This window comes from Schistocerca nitens, chromosome 3, assembly GCF_023898315.1.
Source record: "Schistocerca nitens isolate TAMUIC-IGC-003100 chromosome 3, iqSchNite1.1, whole genome shotgun sequence".
Taxonomy (NCBI): Eukaryota; Metazoa; Arthropoda; class Insecta; order Orthoptera; family Acrididae; genus Schistocerca; species Schistocerca nitens.
The window spans coordinates 796,288,347-796,313,011 of record NC_064616.1 but is presented as its reverse complement, the minus strand read 5'-3'; the positions used below and the strand labels follow the sequence as shown (position 1 = coordinate 796,313,011).

At 38.2% G+C, this 24,665-nt stretch overlaps 1 protein-coding gene across 2 annotated transcripts in view; it reads right to left on the bottom strand.

Moving 5' to 3' along the window:
• The window catches only part of LOC126248817 (UV excision repair protein RAD23 homolog B-like), a 153,902-nt gene that overhangs the window by 107,009 nt on the left and 22,228 nt on the right, over positions 1-24,665 (bottom strand). For both annotated transcript variants that reach the window (XM_049950228.1, XM_049950227.1), the window contains exon 3: positions 12,296-12,920. In XM_049950228.1, the coding sequence (XP_049806185.1) occupies positions 12,296-12,920 (625 nt within the window). The remainder of the gene's footprint in view (positions 1-12,295; positions 12,921-24,665) is intronic.

The following is a 24,665-nucleotide window of genomic DNA, read 5'->3' as shown; positions in this document are numbered from 1 at the left end:
GAAAGGGAAGCAGCGGTTGGGAAGGGAGTGAGACAGGGTTGTAGCCTATCCCCGCTGTTATTCAATATGTATATTGAGCAAGCAATAAAGGAAACAAAAGAAAAATTTGGAGTAGGAATTAAAATCCATGGAGAAGAAGTAAAAACTTTGAGGTTTGCCGATGACATTGTAATTCTGTCAGAGACAGCAAAGGACCTGGATAAGCCGTTGAACAGAATGGACAGTGTCTTGAATGGCAGATATAAGACAAACATCAACAACAGCAAAACAAGGATATGGAATGTAGTCTAATCAAATAAGGCGATGCTGAGGGAATTGGATTAGGAAATGAGACACTTAAAGTAGTAGATGAGTTCTGGTATTTGGGGAGCAAAATAACTTATGTTTGTCAAAGTAGAGAGGATATAAAATGTAGACTAGCCATGACAAGAAAAGCGTTTCTGAAGAAGAGAAATTTGTTAACATCGAGTATAGATTTAAGTGTCAGGAAGTCGTTTCTGAAAGTATTTGTATGGAGTGTAGCCATGTATGGAAGTGAAATGTGAACAATAAATAGTTTAGACAAGAAAAGAATAGAAGCTTTAGAAATGTAGTGCTACAGAAGAATGCTGAAGATTAGATGGGTAGATCACATACTTAATGAGGAGGTACTGAATAGAAGTGGGGAGAAGAGAAATTTGTCGCACAACTTGACTAGAAGAAGGGATCGGTTAGTAGGACATGTTCTGCAACAACAAGGGATCACCAACTTGGTGATGGAGAGAAGCGAGGAGGGTACGAATCGTAGAGGGAGACCAAGAGATGAATACACTAAGCAGATTCAGAAGGATGTAGGTTGCAGTAGTTACTAGGAGATGAAGAAGCTTGCACAGGATAGAGTAGCGTGGCGAGCTGCATCAAACCAGTCTCTGGACTGAGGACCACCGGACACCATCTGTTGATTGTTTGCTGAGCTGAGTGCTTCACAAAATCGTTGTGGTCCAAATCCCTCATAATACGATGTAACAACAGGGTAACAAACTCGCTCTAAGAAATCACAGTTCCCTTTAGAACCATAGTGGGCCATATCCAAGCACCCAGTCAGAACAAATGACATACCATGTGATGTAAACATTCAAGATGGCTGACATAATATAAGGTATTAAAAAAAAGAAAGAAAAAAAGGGGAGGTGGAAACGTGTGAAATTGTGATCAGTGAATGAAAAATACTAGCAAAAGGAAAATGAAAATGGGTTAATGCAGGACACTGACTTTATCGTCTGTATAATGGGTTCAAATGATGTGGCAAAAAATGTAGCAGAGGTTTGCGTGTAAATGCTGCAGAATTTTTTACAAGCTAACAAATGCAGAAACACAGTAGTTGCCACACTGCCTCATAGGCAAGATCTAATTTACAGATCGTGTGTAAACAAAGAAATTCGGAAAACAAATATTAAAATAAGGAAACTGTGTTCTCAATACGCTAAGTATGTTGTACTGGATGTAAGCAAGCTTCATTGAAATCTGCACACAAACCATGGAATGCATTTGAACTATGAAGAGAAAAGGTTTGATTGTAATCATGTTAGTGAAATAATTAAAGAAAAACTTCTAAGGAATAGAACAATCTATCAGCTTCCTGTACATCCTTCCAACAACAGCAATGGGATACAACCTGGTCGAAACAAGGCAACCACCATCAAGAAGTGAGGATATTTACTAGTCACAGGTGAAGAAAGCACCTCCATAGCTCATCCTGGAGTGTTCTTCAGGTTAAAATGAAAGGAAGGCAGAGACAAATCAGATACGCCAAGTGGAAACCCCAAGTTTATAACTGTCCATCAAAATGTGCAGTCATTGTGAAACAAAATAAATGAGCTTTAAGTATCACTGTCAGATCAATTAGAAGAAGTGTCTGTACTGTGTTTTAGTGAACATTGGCTAACTGATGAGATGTTAGCAATCACAAGTACACAGGGTTATGTTACGACATCTCGCTTCTGTAGGAAAATATCTACACATGGAGGAACATGTATACTTATGAAAGACAGTATCAGCTATTTCTGCCTAAAATCTCTCAAAAAGTTGGGAAAAGAAGGTGATTTTGAAATTTCTGCTGCAGAACTAACCTCAATAAAAACACAAAAATATTCTTTACCCAACTTGAAGGTAATCTTGACAGTATCAGGGACCTAAACAAAACAATTATACTACGTGAAGATTTTAACACAGACTTTAAAAAAGTTTCAAAAGATAGAGATGATCTCATGGCTATTTGTGCAACATACAACCTGCTCCCAATTATAAATTCCCCTACCAGAGTTACAAGCGTATCCAGCACCACTATTGATATGATACTGATAAACAAGGAAAGCCATGAATATGCAGCTAGAAACTTCAACACAGGTTTCAGTGACCACTATGCACAGCTTCTCGGCATATCTTCAATGCTGAACTTAATTAAACAAACAGAAACAATAAAAATAGGAAGAAACTTCAGCCATCAAAACATTGGATACTTTAGGAATTTACTGAAGAAGGAAACCTGCACTGAAATGTACAGATACGAAAACACGAATGAGAAGTTCAACATATTTATGGATGTATTTACACTTATTTCAACATGTCATTTCCATCTAAAAATCACACAATCAAGATTAGTAGGCTTAACAGAAAAAATTGCTGGTTGACAACAGGTATAAAAAAAGTCCTGTACTGAAAAACGAAGATTACATGAGATCTCCAAGTCTTCCATAGTATCCAATGAATTCCTTGAATATTTCAAGAATTATAAAATGATACTTAAAAAGTTATCAAAGAAGATAAAGTAATAGCGAATGACTGCTATATAAATAACTCCAATAACAAAATGAAAGCTGTATGGAGTATAGTGAAACAGCAAACTAACAATGTTTCTCCTCAAAATTCCAATATTAAATTGAATTGTAACAGTACAGACATTAATTATCATAAAAAATAGCAAATGTGTTCAATACTTATTTTAGCAATATAAGTGAGCAATTAATCACTGAAATCAAACCTTGCAATACAAACGGCACAGTATCATCTGTAAATAGCAACACAAATCCTACCTGACTGTTTCTGTTTCCAACAACCCAGAATGAAGTCCTGTCAGTTATCAGAACTTTAAAAGTGAATCATTTCACTGGAATAGATGGCATCCCAGACAGCCTTATTAAAAAATGTGGAGATCTCGTTATTGAACCATTGTTCTTCTTCCTCCTCCTACATGGTCTGGCCCAGTGGTCTTTTAGTTTCTCCACATGGCACCTTTCAACTCTTTTTAACTTAGGTCCTGTTCTTCCTTTACACTGTACGTTTAAAAGGCCTCTGACCAGGAAATGATCACTCCCACCTTCGACACCCCGTGCTGTCTTAACGTCTACAACCCATCTCTTGGTTCTTAGATCAATGGCAACATGGTCTATTTGATTTATAGTTCTCCCATCTGGTGACACCCAGGTTCCCTTATGTATGGTTTTCTGCTGGAAGTTTGTGCTGGAGATGAACAACCCTGATGATGTAGTGAAGCTGATGAACCTCGCCCCCATTATCATTGCTTAGGTCATATAGACTGTGCCTTCCTGTTGTGTCTTGAAATATTTGTTCTTTCCCAACCTTAGCATATATCACCAAGGAGGATCCTCAGGTGTCCATTTGGTATAGCATCCATCACTGCCTCTAGCTGTGCACAGAACTCGTCTTTCACTTCACTTTTGCTCTCCTCCATGGGAGCATGACAGTTCACAAAAGCCGCCTTAATATGCTTTACATCCATTGTTAGAGCAGATATTCTTGGGTTGACTGACACAAACTCTGAAACATTAGTGGCCAATGTCTTACTGACGCAGAAACCAGTGCCTAACAGATGACCTCGTTCACAGGCTCCATACAAAATAGTACAGTTTTCAACATCCATCCTTTCACACCAGAATTTTCCCATCATGCCTAAAAACAGCTAAGCTCAAACCACTATTCAAAATAGGTAAAACGAATTAAGTGGCTAACTATAAGCCCATTGCTCTACTTATCTGTATTATCAAAAATCATAGAAATTTTTTTTTTCAAAGAAGAGTAACAGATTTTCTGAATGAGCATGAAGTACTATCCACAGTGCAACAAGGGTTCCAAAAAGGTCAATCGACTGATACAGCAACTTTTGAACTATTAAGGGAAGTATTTCAGAAACTAGATAATGGCGAAAATGTCATTGGCATATGTCTACATCTCACTAAGGCTTCTGATATCATAGATCACACAAAACTATTGTCTAAGCTTGACAACATGGGGATTAGAGGAATATCTAACAACTGGATAAAGTCATACCTAAGCGGTTGAAAACAAGTGGTTGAAGTGCACCATCAAAATTTCATCAAACTCACTCAACACTATTCAAACAATGAAACCATTAAATATGGAGTGCCACAAGGTTCAGTTCTGTGACCTCTTCTATTACTTTTATGTGTGAATGAACAAATTCTGCAAGATCATCATCTAGTTTGCTGACAATACAAGTGTGCTAGTGAGTGGGAAAGACATGGAAATGCTTCAGAAGTCTACAACAGACACTGAACAATATTGAAAACTGGTTTAGTCACAACAAATTGGTAATAAATGCAAGTAAGACGGTGGCACTAAATTTCTATAGCGTGAAGAAAGGTGAGCAAACTGTTCAGAGTCAGATATCTGACATAGACCTTCAGAATATAGACAACATTAAGTTCTTGGAACTATGGATCCAAGATAATCTTATATGTGGAACTTATATTGAAAAAGTCTGTAAGAAATTAAACACTACATGCTACTTAATGAGAATATTAGATGGATGCTGCAACAAAGATTCTCTGAAAACTGTGTATTATGCCTATATATACTCACAACTGAAATATGGAATTATTTGCTGTGGTAACTCTTCTCTTAGCCAAAAGCTCTTTAGGCTACAAAAAAAGAATTACACTATAAGAATAATGGTAGGTTGTAAAATTGAACAAAACCTGTAGACCTTTTAAAAAACTAGAAATCCTCCCACTTCCCTGTACATATGTGTATGAGATAACTGTGTTTGTGAAAAAATATTCAATGGAAAAGCCCACTGTCTTCCAGAAAAATGAAAATATCCACTCCTGAAACACCAGGCAAAAAGGAAACTTTCATTTAGAACCCACCAACACCACCCTGAATACAAAAGGAACCCTGTATTATGGGAAAGTTATTTATAATAAACTTACCCCACAAATTAAAACAATAAATGACCTGGCAAATTTGAAGTCAACTGCTAAGGAATATTTGACTCATCACTGCTTCTATAGCCTCCACGAGTTCCTTCAGGAAGTTCACTAGCGATTTGTGTCTTTGCCTTAGTGATGTGTCTCATAAATGTTACTACAAATTTAATTATCTACCATGTAAATGTTGCTGTAATACAAATATTAACCTGCTGGTACAGTACATGCTCTTCCTGCTTTAAAATATCTAGTCAATTTTTTGTACAATATTTGCTCTGTATATTGTAACTCAGTGATCATTTAATGTAGAAATAATGAAATTAATGCAAATTTAATACAATATTTTGTTATACATTGACTCGTCAAACGTCAGAATGTACTCTTTGTGTATATATGATTGCCAGGACCAATAAAACTCAACTCTGCTCTAGAGTATGTTAATTCAAGTGGGAAACATGCATCTGCAGAAACATACCCAGACAAAGACTGTAAATGTGGCTTGCGATGTTTTGAACATTTGGAGGATATGAAATACGGGGCACATATGCACGATATGTTCTGGTCCACTGATGATTTTGACCAGCAAAATGGACAAATTTCAGGGACGGTTCATGAAATGAAAATCAAGAAATAATGTGGAAATACTAATTCAGAAGACAGGCATAAACAACATTCACGTTTTCATTACACCAAATTGAAGGTAGGTACTGAAACGTAACAGCTAGGACCTTTCTTTTTCTTCTTCTTTGAAGTTTCTTACCACCAGATTGTCACTCACATTAATTAACTGAAAAGCTAATAACATGTGAACATAAAGGCTAAGCATATCAAAATATGGACAACATAAATAATGCTACACTTTCGGAACTGTTATGGTGAAATAAACCTGTGAAAAGTATTCCTTATACCTCAAGTTGACACTGTAATTGGTAGGAATGTTTGAAAACATGCTATTTACTTAAAATCAGTAAAATACGGTTATGATCATAGTCTATGACACATATCTGAAATATGATGTTATTTGTGTGTGTGTGTGTGTGTGTGTGTGTGTGTGTGTGTGTGTGTGTGTGTGTGTGTGTGTGTGTGTTTTGCCCATCTAAGTCATTTTAAGATAATAGATCAAAACTTTCTAGAATCAGGTCATTATGTCTCCCAAATGAAAGAGACTTCAGTAGTACTGAATCTGCTACACACATAGCCAAACCTCTATTTTCAGTAGACAATTATGTGGATCTCATAAAACACTGCAGGAGATAGAAACCTTTTACAGTAAAAAAATGAATCAATACAATATGTTAATTTTCAACGTATAAGGAAACTGTAGGTGGTGAAAAGGCACAATGACTGAAAATTAAGTGCATGAAATTTGACGCATCTCAACCATGTCACTACTGACTGAATGAAATACAAAGTTGGAAAATTACTGACATTTCATCAGTGAAAAAGAGGCAGAAACACTATGAAGGTTAAATCTGCTGTTCCTTCCAACTGGTTTCTGGCACTAGCTTATCAAGAAGCAGTTAAAATAACTATAACTAAATTTGAGCACCTAATGTCTTTGTTATCTTATATTCCACAAATTTTACATAAATTTTTCCAGAATTTGGAGGTGGAAAACTTTGCAGCAAGAGGGAGTTTGGATACGGCCCACATATGATTTTTCTAGTTTGACCATAGTGGGCCATCTACAAGAATATGAAATATGTACTATTGTGTACCATTATTTTTAGGACAAGATATTTGTTTTTTAATTTCATGTTGCAAGTATACTTTCACCAATGTCTACTTTATATAATAATGTTAACAGTTTAAGTAATATGCATTCAACGAAGTATGTGAGGTACTGAACTTTATGCCCATTTTTCTCAGTTTCAAGGAAGTGGCATTTGGCCCACTAAGGCTATCAGCTCCACAATTTGAAGCTTGCAGCAGCAGAGATGTTTACTATGAAAATAAGCATGTTAAAATAGATTTATTTTGGCAGTCTTATGAAGGTTTTTGCTGCAGAAGCAAATGCATACAGAATACTTTTGGAAAATAGATGTTACAAGAATGTCATCCTTCGAGTAATACATTTCAAAATCATGTTTCTAAACTATACCTTATAGGAATAGCACTGCGGACAAAGAACAGAAATCTCAGTTGTTGGTTGGTAACCATCTGTGAAAATGCAATCGTCGTTTCATTGTACCCACATTTGAACTTACAAACTGTTCGGCATTTGTTCGCCTCATTAATTATTATGGTTAACAACCTATTGTCAAAAACGAATGTTAAAATACCAAGTGGACCCTTTCAGCTGGTGTAAAACTCTTAACTTTGTAAAGCCTCCTGAATGTTGCCAACTGCGGGACCAAGCACTGTTCGTCGAGCATGTAGTGCAGCGCTGCCGCTGCCAGGCAGGCCGAAATCAGTTCATCGAGCACGGTCGAGGGGTTAAATTTATATACGAACGCAATTGTGGCTGTTATTGACATTCTAAAGCTGAGTGTGTAATGGTCTTTTCATTTTGCCTGTCTGCAACTCGATGTGCTATCTTTACACTGAGCAGCAAAATAATTCCTACTGAACTCATGTAAACACTACACTATTAATCACTGTGCAGGCATTTGTGTTATTTCTCATAATATTAAGTTCACAGATCCAAATATCTAACCATTGGATTTCCTGCCACCAGAGAGGTCAAAGTTCCTAGTAACCATTATGCCCAAGGACAGTAACCCCAGCGGACTCTAAAAATTATACCCGGGCAGCTCCCGGAAGGCGAACTGCCTGTGTCAATAACCAGTAGACTGCCAGTTAGCGGGAAATGCTGCAAGTTATGGAAAACACGGAAGCTATAGTGGAATGACCGAGTACCCAAGTCTGCAAGCGAAGCATAATACATCGTGGAAGCGAGAGATACTGTCATACTAGTGACAAAGTTTGGTTGGTTGATTTGGGGGGAAGGGGAGAAACAGCAAGGTCATCGGTTCCATCAAATTATGGAAGGATGAGGAAGTTGGCTATGCCCTTTCAAAGGAACCATCCCAGCACTTACCTGAAGCGATTTAGGGAAATCATCGAAAACCCAAATCTGGATGGCCGGACGCGGTTTGAACTGTCGTCCTCCCAATTTTAAGTCCAGTGTGCTAATCACTGTGCCACCTCACTCGGTATATGAGGGTGGTTTGAAAATGTCTCAGAACAGAATAGAAAGAAAGTACTTACATCACTGAAACTTTTTTTTTTATTTTTCAATGTAGTCACCTTGTAGATTAATGCACTTAACCCAATGATATTCCAGTGCCTTGATCCCATCTCAAACATGAGTTTCCTCCAGGCCTGTAATTCTTCGTTTCAATTGAATCTTCATCCACCAAGAAAAATTTTCAGTTTTGGGAACAGATGGAAGTCTGACGGAGTCATATCAGGTGAATAAGGTGGGTGTGGCAACAATTCATACCCTAGTTCGTGTTATTTTGCCATGGCGATGGCATGTGTGTGGGCGTGCAATGTCTTGATGGAAGATGACTTTCTTCATTGCTAAACCTGGCCTTTTTCGAATATCTTTTGTTACAATTTGTCCAAGAGGTTACCATAGTACTCTCCACTAATTGTTTGTCCAGTGGGGACAGTATAATGAAGGGCATTCAATATGGATTTCTTGAACAAATGCCTTACAGATTATATGCCACACTGAACTGAACTACAAGGGACATTTGTTAACATTATAGCAATGGTTTTTTAATCATCAACTCCAGAAGTATGAGGGGTCAGGTAGAATGACAAAGGTGAAGACGTGATGAACAATGAAGATCAAGATTTACATAATGTGCGGAACCATGTGAATGGATAAAAATACAGGTGATTCTCACTTATAAGATGAGCAAAAGAATGGATGCACAGAACAACAGACCAATATCACTTACATCCATCAGCTGGAAAACCCCAGAAATAAAGCTCTAAAAAGAGCATGACTTACTGAAAAGAGCCTTCTTTTGAAGAACTGGAATGGATGCAGAAACCATACTTGTCTGGAGGTAATCAAATACTTCAACATAATAGACACAGATTCAATCTTCTTTGTTTTATACAATAGTGTTGTAACACTACGAAACTGTCAACACAACCAAAATAAGATCGGAGACATTCATGAATATACATTTGGTTTGAAGAGTTTCACATGTAAAACATAAAACTGTATACAGGATGGCACATATTAGTGACAGTAACACCATGTGTGTAATATCAATTACGACCAACAGCATACTACGTTTATTCACAGATGATGTCTACAAAAAAGTATTACCCCTAGGCGATAGTAAGGCAATGCAGAACACTAGGCAGTATTTCACCATGTTCACTGAGTGGCAGCTCTGTTTAAATGTGGATAAATTAAAGACTGCCACAAAATACGTGAAATAATGCAATCTTGGATTAGTGGTAGAAGTCTGGCACCTGTCGTCTTTCACAAACAACTACATGTAATGCTATGCAGTAACATGAAACTGAACCAGTATTTGAAACCAGTAGCAGAGAAGCAAAATGCGAATACTGAGGGGATCCTTGGTGCATCTGATAAGGAAACAGTGTGATGCAATGGAGTGAAATCCTGATCAGATGCTGTGTCAATTTGATGAGTGTGACAGCTAGTGGCCACAAGGTGGTTTGCTTATTTAGGAGGAGTAAATCAGCATCAGCATGCATCGAGCAGCAAGCAGCTTGCTGTCAGGCACACGTTCTTCAGAAAGAGGTTCTCTACATCACCCCAGAAGATGAGCTGTCAGCAGATGGGAATGGGAAAAACCTTGTTATTGTGAACCGTGTGAACTGTGAAAGTGCTAAGAAATAGTGACTCCCAGAGAGACTGGAAAATAGTGCGGGGCTATTTTGTGTTGTTCACATTAGTCATGATATTTCACAAATTAATAAAGATATTCCTCGGTGAAAAAATGGCAAATTAACGATAAAGTTGAGATGGAATTACTGACCTCTGAGCTATCTAACGCGATCAGCAGTTAAAGAGTGACAACTAATCGAGAAACATTTCACTACCACATCTTGAAATTATTGAACTCCGTTTAATAAAACTGATATAACACTCACTCAGTCAAGTGTCAACAGACAGAACTCTGCGACAGCTATCTACATATAGACTAAATGGCATTATTTACATGTTTGCTTAACTAGCAAGAGACCATCACTAACTACTTTTGAGAAGCTATGGAAATTAACAGAATGTCACACACAGCAGTGTGCATTAGCATTAAGAGCTAGATATTAGAAGAAATATAAATGTCTTCATTTTTATGCAAATTAAGATAAAAACTTAGGTGATGTTAAACATGTATCATTAATATCATCAATTATGTGTGAACTGGAAGTGCTACATCAATTTTGAGTCCATGATTGGAAAGAGGGAGCTCTTTCAAATAGGAAAGATGTCCTACTTTTTGTGCCAGAGTAAAATTGGGATATATTTTGACTTAAAATTCAAAATGGTTCAAATGGCTCTGAGCACTATGGGACTCAACTGCTGAGGTCATTAGTCCCCTAGAACTTAGAACTAGTTAAACCTAACTAACCTAAGGACATCACAAACAGCCATGCCCGAGGCAGGATTCGAACCTGCGACCGTAGCAGTCTTGCGGTTCCAGACTGCAGCGCCTTTAACCGCACGGCTACTTCGGCCGGCTAAAATTCAAAGATTTGTACTTTATGCAAATGCTACAAATCACAATAACTCATGAGGTATTTCAGTTATATACATAGTGTTTAGTCACAAATTGTGTATGACATGGTACACTTATAATGTAAATATCATGTGTTGTTCAAAAGACCTGAAATTTTCAAATCTCAAATCACACAGTGTCGGGTGTGGACCAACAGTGAGGTAAATGGTGGAAATTACAAGACGTACGTACGTACGTACGTGTGTGTGTGTGTGTGTGTGTGTGTGTGTGTGTGTGTGTGTGTGTGTGTGTTCGGGGGGGGGGGGGGCGACGACTACATACAAGATGCATTTGTGCAAAGTAGCTGTCTCTGTCTGGATGGCAGTTTAACAGCACTGATAAAGTATTTGTTGTGAGAAGTGTTAATTTCAAGACTTAATTTTTGGAGGAACTCCTTGTTTGGCATGAGATGAGCAAATAAGACACACTAACTATTGAAGGGACTTAATGCTGGGGTGAAGCTAGGCTCCAGATACTAAAAGTAGTTGGTACAGAGGATACTCAATCAGTGCTTTGATGGAAATTGGTATAACTGTAGTAAGCCAGTTAAGCTCAGCTGGTCCACTGATTAACAACTCTCTGCACACATGTCTAAGGATAATAAACAATTAACTGAATTTTAATTCTCACATGTGTTGACAACCAAAATTTGAAGCCAGCCCTACATAACAATTATTTAGGAATATTTACAGACTTTTTGATGAACAACACTTTCAGGAGCAGAATGCGATGGTGCAAAAAATCCCTTTGACACAGAGGAGCACAAAAACATTAAATAGCTATCCGTTACATCTAGTTCCACTGTCAGGCTAAATGTGTAAACATTAAGAAAAGCAATCTTTATTTTAAAACCCCAGGTATGAGCAGAATTGTCACAACCACACACAAATGTTCTATCCTACAATACTGTTTCAGCATCTGATGTCATGAACTGATTCTGGAAGTATACATAAGAAATCAAGAAATGTGTTACTAAGATCAGAACATGCTTGTAAGGCCGATATGACATACAGGTACAGTTTATTACTGATACTTTATGCAGATGTACAAAAATTCTGCTGCCTACACCATATTTCTCACCCAGAGACTAAGAAAATAATCAAGGTAAAGGTTCATACAGACACGACTTATGCATTTCCCCTGCTCATGTGGGAGTTACATAGGGCAGGACAACACAATTTTGGTATGAAGTGACTTCTGCCATGCACTGTAGGGTAGATGGTGGGGTACACATGTAGATATAGGTATTTTCCTGATATCTTAATATCTGTATGAAACTTATGCAAGTGCTTTCACTGCATTTGTAGGCAACATTGACAATTACCACACTTTTCATTTTGAAGCAGAACAACTTACCCACTGTGCTCTTCTGTGGATGCACTCCTTTCACATTCAGTATCAGCAGGGGCACTTTGAGCAGAAGCTTCATTTCCACCACCGGAAGTCTGTTCCCTCTCCTCGCGTCCGGTCTGGTTTGGATTGGGAAGTACGTGGGGGCCATCACCTCCTCCAGGATGAGAGTCACCGCTTCCCGCAATCGGCACTGGCACACGAGGAGTTTCTCCAGCACTGGTTCTTGAGGCAGCTGTAGCTGGTAACGTTGATGATGATTCACTCTGAGCAGTGCTGGACAGAGGCTGACTCGATGAAGCTGACGACTTATTAGTTGCAGGTACAGTTGAGACAGCGGGAGATCTCATAGCAGTGGTAGTTGCAGCACTTGTGGGAGTTGCAGATGCTGATGTAGTAGTAGCTGGTGTGCTTGTGCCAGCTGTGGTAGTCGTGGTTGAAGGCAGTGATGTAGCAGTCTGAGAACTAGAAGTGGCTGTGGAGTTTCCTGTAGACGGTGTTACTGTTGCCACGGTACTTTTTTCACCATTTTCGACAACTGGCAGCTTTGGTTTGCTTACCATAACAACAATGAATTTTTTCTCATCTATATTGTATTTGGACACGGGATCCTCGTCATTTAGTAGTTTCCCTGGAAAAAAAAAATTAACAGACTCAATAACTTGCATGAATTTCATTGTCAATCACATGGACTCAAATGCACACACTATTCACAAAAACTTGAACTTTTTGTAAAAATGTTACTTCAGCAAAAAACTGTCTTTTTTCAATGACTGAAAAAAAGTGTTCAAACATTTGCAACCTGATCAATATCTCCATGAATATGTTATGATCTTAGTCTTTTTTTTTTGCAACAAAGTGTCTAATTTTGTCTATCAATGAAAGGGAATTAACAATCAGCTAGAATTACAATTATATTTGATGCACAAGATGAAAGGAATGTGCTCTGCAATTAATTAAATATCTACAAAATTAAATTTCATCCCTATCTAGCACACAATTTTAAGCTATCTGACACTTTCAAGAACACTTATCTGGATTTCATTGTCATGGTCTGTTCACATATGTACGACACATCAAATGATGGTAAGGTGTAAGAAAAACTACAACAGTTATGTCTTTAAAACTCATTCAATGTGTGGCGGGGGCCAGTTCTTCTCATTGGCAACTGGTAGAGGAAGCTAAAAATACCAGCACATATCATGGTATGTGTATGCTCACAATATGAAGAATTGTTCTTGGAACTGACCACTGAAGCTCTCATTTCTTTAAACCACGTCTCTGAGACTTGTGTAACTACTGGGCTCATATTAGTTCTTAGTCTTGCACTGTGAAGGTAAATGCTGCAGTGTTCCCCCATATAACTCACAAGTTTGTGAAATACATGATGTGCTATCAGTGTACCTTTGTGTGTAGAACACAAAAAAGTGACAGAGGTTGAAGCACTTCTGGAATGTAACGGGTCTCACATAATACTTGGTACTGAAAGTTGGCTGAACGAGTGAAACAGGGATCTTCGGGACAAACCCAATGTCCACTTCTGCTTATTAGTCCCAAGAGGTGAGTAGATTACCCATATTCATTGTGGAGAATGTAAGTCTACACACAAAAGAGAAGATAACAGATTAACACCTCATTGACAAAGAAGTCATCAGTGACTAGCACAGGCTCAGATTGAGTAAGTACGGAGCAGAAAACCGATTGAGTTCTTTTAAAAGGAAAAATTCTAGCATTCATGTTATTGATGGAAAACCTGAATCTGGACAGCTGGAGAGTGATTTCAGCCCCACTCCTCCCAAGCTCTGAGTTCAGTACCACAACCACTGTGCCATCTAGCTTCTTGTACATCATCCAGACAAAATGTAAACATGATGAACATTCAAGGGAAGATCCCAGAATTACTCTCACGTGTTAACACCATTAATGTTCACCCAGTGCTTGAAATGGAGAACTAGGAGTAACAAACAACAAAATATTGGGAAACATAGATTGATACTTAATGCGCAGAAGACACAATAAGTTGCAGACAGGCACAATTGAAAGACACTTACACAAAGCTTTCAGCCAGTCTTCGTCAGCTAAGGAAAAGAGAGAAATGTACACCAGTCATGCACACCAAGCAACAACACCTCACGCACACACGACTGCTAAGCCCGGCATCTCGGACCAGAATGCCAGGCTCAGCTGCGTGGTCGTGTGTGCGCGAGATGTGCTTGCTTGATCAAAAATGCCCAGAAATAGAAGATGATCCAAAGAAATCCAATACATTAAATTCCAGTGTTGTGTCACTGAAGACTGCAATGATTCTTTTCATCATCTGATAGACACAAAAAGGATGGAAGTAAGTGATTATATGGTGTAAAAACAAATGAAATTGGTCAGAACGACAATTTCATGGCCAGTTGGCACAACAATACTCCCTGCAAAATAATTCTCAAACATTTCTCGGAAAACTTATTAGAACAGAATTTGGAAACAAATGCATGACAGAAGTAAATTCAATTTGTTGGCAATAAACAGTCTTACCAAATTTGAGGATTACCAGAGGCTGAGATAAGCATTTATGAAGCAGTTCAGCAGTAACAATAAAGGTAAAAATAACAACAAAACAGAAGAGTTAGCTCAGTTATTAAACAAGTTTAAAAAGAAGGCGCCCTTTTTTCAAAATGGAGCAAGAATTTTTTAATTCAAGAAACTGTTTCAGGTCAAAGCTGTTGTGAGAAGGGGAGGTTGCTGGAGTTAATAAGTGGAGTATAGCAAATGGGTGTAGGGCCACGCATGGTCTACTGCAGTTGTCATGTGTGTGAGGACTAGACATTTTTTGGGTAAACTATGACAAGAGGCTCTCTTCCTTTAAAAGGGTCTAAACCAGTTTACAAAATACTTCAAGTGTACATGGAAGATAGAATGTACCATACTGGAGTGCACAAAGGCCACAGAAATTAGCTTATAATTATCTATTCACCATCAAAATGTGCAGCCAGTTAAAAATGAAGCTCACCAGCTTGAAGCTGAATTATAGTCTTCGAATAGTACAAAGCATTGGTGTAGAGTGACTGAAATACAGCAATAGTGCTTTCATCATATGAATGTGGAAGCTGCTACAGTAGAACTACCTTAAAGGATAGGGGATCGCGTATTTTGCCACAGTACATTTTATAGCTAGAGAAGGTCTGATCACAATCAGTGTAGATGAGCATTTTGAACTGGTATTCAGTGAACTAACAATACTATACATCTGTAACAAGTTAATAATTTCAGTGCATGCAGTGCTCACAGAGCAGTAATGTAGGCACTTTCTTCAACAAATTGACTGAAGTCTAACAAAGAATCTCACCCCCAAAATGTTAATACATGGAGACATGAATATTAACTCTCAAGTGAGTGTGCCTATGTATGACATACAGCAATCTCAAATAACATTGTTTTGTACTGTTCCAGTGTTGTTTTATAACTGTGAGCCTGTTCCTGTTCATTATTACTTTAGCTAACGCAGTGATAAGCTGCACAGTACATGGCAACATAGTGGTACGGCGAAATTTTTTTTAATTATTATTGTTTAATTCAACAGTCATTTAGCTCATATAATGCAAGTTTATTTTATCCTTGTGTAATTGAACTACGATTAAACTGCGATTTTGCTGATACATATTTACCTTGGTAACATAAAGACAGGTAGCCTTCACATATGTGTAAAGTACCCTGTGAGCCCGCTCATGTTATGAAAATTGGCGTACCTGCTTGAGAGTTAACAGTTAACAGAGTGTTAAGGGTGAGGCTACTAATAATTACCTACATATTTTTAATATTGTTGGCATGGCACAAAAGATAAATGCTGCAACTAGGGCATCAATAATGATACTGAAAGGGAAAATTGTAAAATCTTTATAGAGATCTTGGCCTCTTTGATCATTACTGTCAGATAATAGAGCTTAACACAGGCCCAGTAAAACCCACAAAACTGCTGAATTCTCACAAATTTGCAGATTTGATAAATGATTATTTCTCTGGTATTGCAGCAAAGTTTCAATAAAATCTTCCTAAAACACATGTAGCACCCACAACTAATTACACAGAAAGATAGTAACAACATATACACAATAACTGAGATGAAGGGTTGTGTCAGGTGGATTGTGCCAGGAGGGAAAGAAAGCAGAGGAGCTGGAAGGTGGTTTGGGGAAAGGTTGCTGACATCTCAGTGGAAGGCAGTAGGTGTAAAGGATAGATCTCTAGATCTACAGGTATACTCCGCAAGCCACCATATGGTGCACGGTGGAGGGTACCCTTCACCATTACTAGTCATTTCCTTTCCCGTTCGACTTGAAAATGGAGAGACGGATAAACAACTGTATATATTTCTCCATACAAGAACTGATTTCTCTTATCTTTCCTTTGTGACCTCACACGAAATGTACACTGGTAGCAAATACTGGTTTTCTAAATTTCCTCATAGTGTTTTGCGAAAACAATGCAATCTTCTTCCAGATATTCTAAATTCAATGAGCATTTCTGTAATAGTTGGGGTTGACTGACAGCAGTAACAAATCTGGCAGCATGCCTCTGAAATGCTTTGCTGTCTTCCGTAATTCGACCTGGTGAGGATTCCGAACACCCACAGGTGTTCTTTATGACAACTCCTTTACATATGAGCTACATTTTCCTAAAATTCTCCCTATACACCGAAGTCGACCATCCGCCTTCTCTACAACCATCCTTGCATGCTCATTCAGTTTCATATTGCTTTGCAATGTTTTGTCTACATACTTAACCCACGTGACTCAAGCAGCACACCATTAATTCTCTCTCTCTCTCTCTCTCTCTCTCTCTCTCTCTCTCTCTCTCTATTCGTTTAGTCGGTTCCGACTCTTCGTGACCCCATGAACCAAATCACGCCACTTTTTCCTGTCTTGCACTTTCTCCCGTAGACCTTCCAGGTTGGAACACATTGCTTCTGTGATGCCATCGATCCATCTCATCCTCTGACGTCCTCTTCTTCTAGTTCCTTCAATCTTCCCCAGCATTAATGTTTTTTCCAGCGAGGCATGCCTTCGCATTGTGTTCCAAAGTAGGTCAGCTTTTGTTTTAACATTAGACCTTCCAGGGAGAAATCTGGTTTAATTTGCTCCAATATTGATCTGTTGATTCTCTTTGCAGTCCATGGAACTCTAAGGAGTCAATTCTTTGCCGTTTGGCCTTTCTAATGGTCCAGGTCTCACATCCATACATCACAACTTGAAAGACCATAGCCCTCACAATACGGATCTTTGTTGCTAGTGTTATATCTCTGGACCTTATAACCTTGTCAAGGTTTGACATCGCCTGTCTACCGAGCAACAGGCGTCTCCGGATTTCATGGCTGCAGTCGCCATCAGCAGAGATCTGGGAACCGAGATAACTGAATTTGCTCACTACCTCCATGGTTTCTCCTGCTATATCCCACGAATTGGTAGGTGTAGTTGCCATAATTTTCGTTTTCTTCACATTCAGCATTAGACCGGCCTTTTCACTTTCGTCTTTCACCTTCAGTAAGAGTGTTCTCAATTCTTCTTCACTTTCTGCCAACAGGATCGTATCATCCGCGTACCTGAGGTTATTTACATTTATTCCAGCTATTTTAATTCCTGTTTCTCCTTCATCTAGCCTCGCATTCCTCATGACATGTTCTGCATACAGATTGAATAAGTACGGTGACAGTATGCAGCCTTGCTGGACCCCTTTCTGAATCTTTATCCATTTCGTTGTTCCATAAATAGTTCTCACCATGGCTTCATGGTAAAGGTATAAACTCCGTATCAGATGAATGAGGTGATCTGGTACACCCATGTTTTTCAGTACGTTCCATAATTTGTTGTGATCGACGCAGTCAAAGACTTTGGCGTAGTCAATAAAGCAGAGGTACACATCTTTCTGGAATTCTCTCGCTTTTTCCATAATCCACTGAATGTTAGCAATTTGATCTCTAGTTCCTCTTCCTTTCCTAAATCCAGCTTGTTCTTCTGGTAGCTCTCGATCTAGATATTGGCGAAGTCTATTTTGTAAGATTTTCAACATAACTTTGCTAGCATGTGAAATAAGTGCGATAATACTGTATTCAAACATAATAAGATTGCTTTTCTTACACATCTGCATTAACATATATTTTTCTACATTTAAAGCATCACACCAAGTACAAATTTTATCTAAGTCATCCCAATCCTTCTGCAGGCACTCAATGACAATACTGTCCTGTATATCACAGTGTTGTCTGCAGTTGCAGATTGCTGCTTACCATCCCCATCAGATCATTTACGTACATAGAGGATAATAGCAATCTTATCACCTTTCCCTGGGGCACTTAAAATGACACCGTCTCTGATGAACACTTGCCATGAAGGACAAGAAACTCAGTTCTATGACTTAAAAATTCTTCAAGCCACTCACATACGTGGGAAAATATTGTGTGTGCTCATACCTTTGTTAACAGTCTGCAGTGGCGCATGGTGTCAAATGCTTTCCATAAATCTAGGAATATGGACTCTACCTGTTGTCATCATCCACAGTTTGAGGGATATAGTGTAGGAAAAGGACAGGCCGAATTACACACAAGCACTGCTTTCTAATTCCATGCAGATATGTAACTAGAAGCTTTCAGGTCTCATGTAAATTTATTATATTCAGAATATGCTCAAGAGCAGGTTGTTTTCCTTTGTTAAAAATATGGATTGGATTGTTGTTATTCTGATTGATTATAACATTTTAATAGCATTTACGGTCAATTTTCTCACAAAATATCTGTTATTTTTATGTAATTAAATCTTAAAAATCATTAAATATCAAGATCTGGTTTCATGATCGAAGATGCTCTGTTGCTGGCTGATGCTCTGGTGAGTTACAATAGAAAGGAATTTTGTGTGTGCTGGTAGTGGAAGCCCTGTGAGAGTTGATGTATTTGTGCTCCACCCATTTAGAGCAGCAATATTTGCAACAACAGATATTCTTTTCCCTGCTCCCTGCAACATCATTTAACTCAATCAAAGCCAAGGAACTGTAGAACTCTTGAGACTGGATCCATATATTATAACTAGATGTTGACTATCAGTCATGAGCTACAACCCAAAGTGCAATAAAATTATTCTTGTCAAAACTTTGTGTGGATTTGTGCTGTAGAGGATACTCAGCAGAGATGCTGCATCCAGTAGATGTTTGGTGGCGCAGCGGATACTGTGTGTGACTCCAGATAAATAACACATGTTCGAGTCCTTGAAAGGTTATATATTTTAAAAGTTTTACACAAAATACAAAAATTGCATTAGCAAGGACTGATTGTAGCAGTTGTTTCAATTGTGGGATGTGTTATGTATAGCTTCACATTAGTCTTAGCCTGAGAATTGGAAAACAGAGGATAAATGCATTTACTTTGCGAACAAATAATTCACTTTTTTGGAATGCATTGCTTGTAGCGAAGATATCACCATATGCCTACAGAACACTGAAGTGGAGGACGTTGAGGTTATACGGAGAGATACAAAGTGCGCACAACATGCAGGTGACACAAACGTAAGGGCTGTGAAGTTTGTGAATTTAAACTAAGGTTAACTTCTGAAGCAGACTCACTTCATTTTTACCTAAGATGATGAAACTGGAAAATTTTAAACAATACGGATCCTAGCTGGACAGTACAAATATAAAAACATTGTTTCTAATAAAGAAAAAAGTGTATGGTCACATTAACTAGGAAGTATCATTTTGAACATGACATGCATGAGCAGAGACTGCAATTGTAAGTACACGTAAGCAGCAAGGAAAACACAATAATATTCTGTTTGTGATTGGTGTGTTGCAGTTTTGTAATTGTGATTAAGTTTTCGTATGAGAGGACTGTCATGTCGTTTTAAAAATACATTAAAATGTTCTTACAGGTTAGAATTGAATGGGTTAGAATCGAACCAGTGATCTGTGGGGGTCATCTTATAAAATTTGATGGTCTACCGCTCAACAACTGAGGTACCAAATAACTGAGATGTAGCTGGGTAAAACAACAGTTTTCACTAGGAGTTAAATTTCATTGAATGAAGCTATCCTTTCATGTAACAGTGGGAGAGCATATCTCTGAGGTAAGTTAATGTTAACTTCACAGTGCAACACATTTTTAATTAAGTTACTGAACTTGTGCATCAATGTGGTGGCAATTTGTCGGTACAGTGCAACCATATTTTATGCATCTTCCCATTCTCTGGAATACTCAAAAACAACTTTTCAGAAGTTTTTATATATGTATTTGTACAGTGCGGTACCACACATCATTCGTAACCCATTTTCGGCAACGTAAATTCTAAAAGAAGACACCACTGTGAATTAACACACTGACAGCAGAAGCAGCGAGCTAGCCAGTGACATCACAGGCATCACATTACTCAAATGGAATGCATTAGTGGGCATTCAAATTATTTGAATTCCATTTCCGTTTTTATAAAAGAATACTGAAATTCAAAAGGAAAAAAAGCATGGTAGGAGCATAAAACAACATACTCAATAATTTAAGTCAATGTCCAGAAAACTGTCAAATACCCTATTCTGCAGCAAACCAACATTCAGGAAACTGGTCTTATTTTGCAGATCAATTCTTTCACCCTTCTTATATATCTACATCTACATTTATACTCCGCAAGCCACCCAACAGTGTGTGGCGGAGGGCACTTCACGTGCCACTGTCATTACCTCCCTTTCCTGTTCCACTCGTGTATGGTTCGCGGGAAGAACGACTGCCGCAAAGCCTCCGTGCGCGCTCGAATCTCTCTAATTTTACATTCGTGATCTCCTCGGGAGGTATAATTAGGGGGAAGCAATATATTCGATACCTCATCCAGAAACGCACCCTCTCGAAACCTGGCATGCAAGCTACACCGCGATGCAGAGCGCCTCTCTTGCAGAGTCTGCCACTTGAGTTTGCTAAACATCTCCGTAACGCTATCACGGTTACCAAATAACCCTGTGACGAAACGCGCCGCTCTTCTTTGGATCTTCTGTATCTCCTCCGTCAACCCGATCTGGTACGGATCCCACACTGTTGAGCAATACTCAAGTATAGGTCGAATGTGTGTTTTGTAAGCCACCTCCTTTGTTGATGTACTACATTTTCTAAGGACTCTCCCAATGAATCTCAACCTGGTACCCGCCTTACCAACAATTAATTTTATATGATCATTCCACTTCAAATCGTTCCGCACGCATACTCCCAGCCATCTGAGCTTTATTTCAAGTAGCATGGGACTTTACAGTCAGTGAGAGATTTACAATAAATGCAAGTCACACTATCTGTAAAATCGAACTGGGATTCCGCCTGGACCTGACAACTTATTTGTTTTCAACCCTTTCAGTTGCTTCTCTACACCAGCAGTGTTTATTACTATGTCCTGCGTGACGTCAAACAACGGTATGTCTCTACAATCCTCTTGCACGAATAATTCCTTGAACGCAAAATGTAGAACTTCATCTTTCCTTTTGCTGTATTCTATTGCCACAACATACAGGCAACAAGCGATCTGATTAATCCGCTTACTAATTTTACACAGGACCAGAATCTTCTTCGGTTCTCAGAAAGATCTCTCACTAAGGTACAATAGCTGAAGTTGTACGCTTCACACATTGATTTGATTATAAAAATACTAATTTCTATGAACTTTTGTCTGTCATCATTTCTATGTTATTTTGTGAACAGAGTGTGCTACAATAACAGCAACCTCAGCATTTTCAGAATTATGTTTTTAAACCACAGTGGGTCTTCTCTGTGCTCCACGATCTGATTTCACTTTCCGTCCACTAACAGTAGAAGTGTGAAGAAACAGATGCATAGCACTACTGAAGAAACTCTGTTGGATATACACTATTTGCTCAATATGTTGTTGTCTTTAATCTGGAGATTGGTTTGATGCAGTGCTCCATGCTACTCTATCCTATGCAAGCCTCTTCATCTCTGTATAACTATCACAACCTACATCCATTTGACCCTGTTTACTGTATTCCACCCTTTGTCTTCCTCTACAATTTTATCCCCAATTTCCCCCTATAACAACGCTGACAATTCCTTGCTGCCTCAGGGTGTGTCCCATCAACCAATCCTTTTTTTTTAGTGAAGTTGTGTCACAAATTTATTTCTTCCACAGTTCAAGAAAATACCACCTCAATTTTTATTTGATATACCCACCTAATCTTCAGCATTCTTCTACAGCACCACATGTCAAAGCTTCTATTCTCTTCTTGCCTGACTTGCTTATCTACATTTCACTCCCATACAAGGTTTGACCCAAAATACACACACACACAAGGTACCACATCTGATATGGTCTCCCTATTATGATCCAAAATGGATGAGGCTGTTACAACAAAACAATGCATCAGTTACCTACATACCATTCTCTATGCTCTTAGACCAGTATAAAGTAAAGAAAGAACTAGTCTGTGATCACATCTGAGCAAATGTTTTGTGAGCATTATACTGGCCAAACAGAAGATGTGATATGGAGGCTCAGTGACTAACTGGCAATAGCAACTTTAACACACTGAGGTAACGCCACAGATGTGTCAGGCATCATATCAAATGCTTCTTTTATCCCCACATTTCCCCCTATAACAACGCTGACAATTCCTTGCTGCCTCAGGGTGTGTCCCATCAAATATATTCCAGTGATATCTCCCATAGTGACATGAAGCCCACAAAAAACTTTCATCACAAACAGAAAAAACTTCTTAATTTGCTTACTCATTGGCCAAATAGACACGTAGCATATGACAGGTTGCAAACTGTCCTCCACAAAAACAAAATAACTCCCCATCATTAAATTTGAGGATACACTTCATGTGTCTCAAAGTTCTCAGTACCAATCAAAATTTGTCAAGTTACTCTCTCTTTCTGTACTTCGTAAATAAAAATGGTAATTAAGATTGAAAAGTACGATTTTATCTCATCAGCCATCTGTAAAGTGGGTGAAATAGTTTCCGGCAAAACCAAAACGAACACTGAATGTTGTAGATCACTGTGTTTATGGCTGCACTGACCTCCATTTGCAACAAGTATAGAGCTCCAAATGCTTTTTACAATATGGAGGCAGTCAGACAAGAGCATACAACAGCCAACAAATCAAAGTAAGAAAAAGACTCAGCAACAGGGTATAACACTGGTAATTTCAAGCATGCCTACCACCATCCTACTGAGCAAAAAAGAACTGTACTTATCATGTAAAAAGAACTATTGATCTTTGTGAGAGACAACCCATTCACTTTTCATTTAATCTGTGCAAATCTTGAGCTTTTACAAGATCAATATTACAAAAGGCTGGAGTTTCGTATAAAAACCATCCACAAAACAATCACAGACTTGTCTTTATGATGTTTGCAAACCTATAAATAATTAGTTAAAGACAATAATATTGAAATACCTTTGAATTGTTTGTTATTACCTAAATGTTCCTGTACCACTATATTGCCTTGTGAAGGTGTTTGTAATATACAGTTTTAAGAATAAAAAGAAATACACAAAAAATGGAACACTACTGAAATAGCTTTTGGTGTACATACAATACTGATAAGAAAGAATGGATCTTGTACAGAAACTACATTAGTTAGCAGCAAAACACTAAATATGAGTCTGAACTGCCCTGAAACAGTCAGCAAAGGCAAATGTAAGAGAACATAGGCTTCAGGCTATGTTACAGATCATTGCCACCAGAACCCATATTCCAAAAGCTAATACAGACAAAAAAGAAATACTGTCAACTTCCCGGTTTCTTCCTGTTTGCGTACGTGTGATGTCACATGCCACATCGTAATTATGTTATGGGGTAAAACCAACCTCTGGAATCAGGATGGTTCTCTGACTCGAATTTTTACTTACAAATTCAAGTCAACTCTTTGCCTGAAAGGTTACACTTTATACCTTTTCAAACACTTTTTCCTACACTATAATATCATTTACATGAGTAACAAAGAATTCTGTTAGATTGAGGTAGAGTTTGATGTACAATAAATAAAAATGACTAAGCATCTTCTGCAGCAATGAAACAACAATGAATTAAGAAAAAGCTAAAAACCAAAACAGACACATAATGCAGGCAAATGAAAACCTTAACAACAAATGGCAACAACACAACAGGTACTGCATTTCATTTCTAACTATGTGGTGATTCACAATATGGTGTCTTTGAAGTGTATAATTATGTAAAAATATGGACAAACTGAAGATGATGTACCACCCATCAGTTTTGATCTATGACATCATCATCAAAATGGTGGACACCCCTATTTCAGCCTTATACAATGTGGCAACTGTGATGTCACTCATTACACACACAAAAAGTCACAAATAACATGAAAAAAATTTGACATCGGAGATATATTGCTA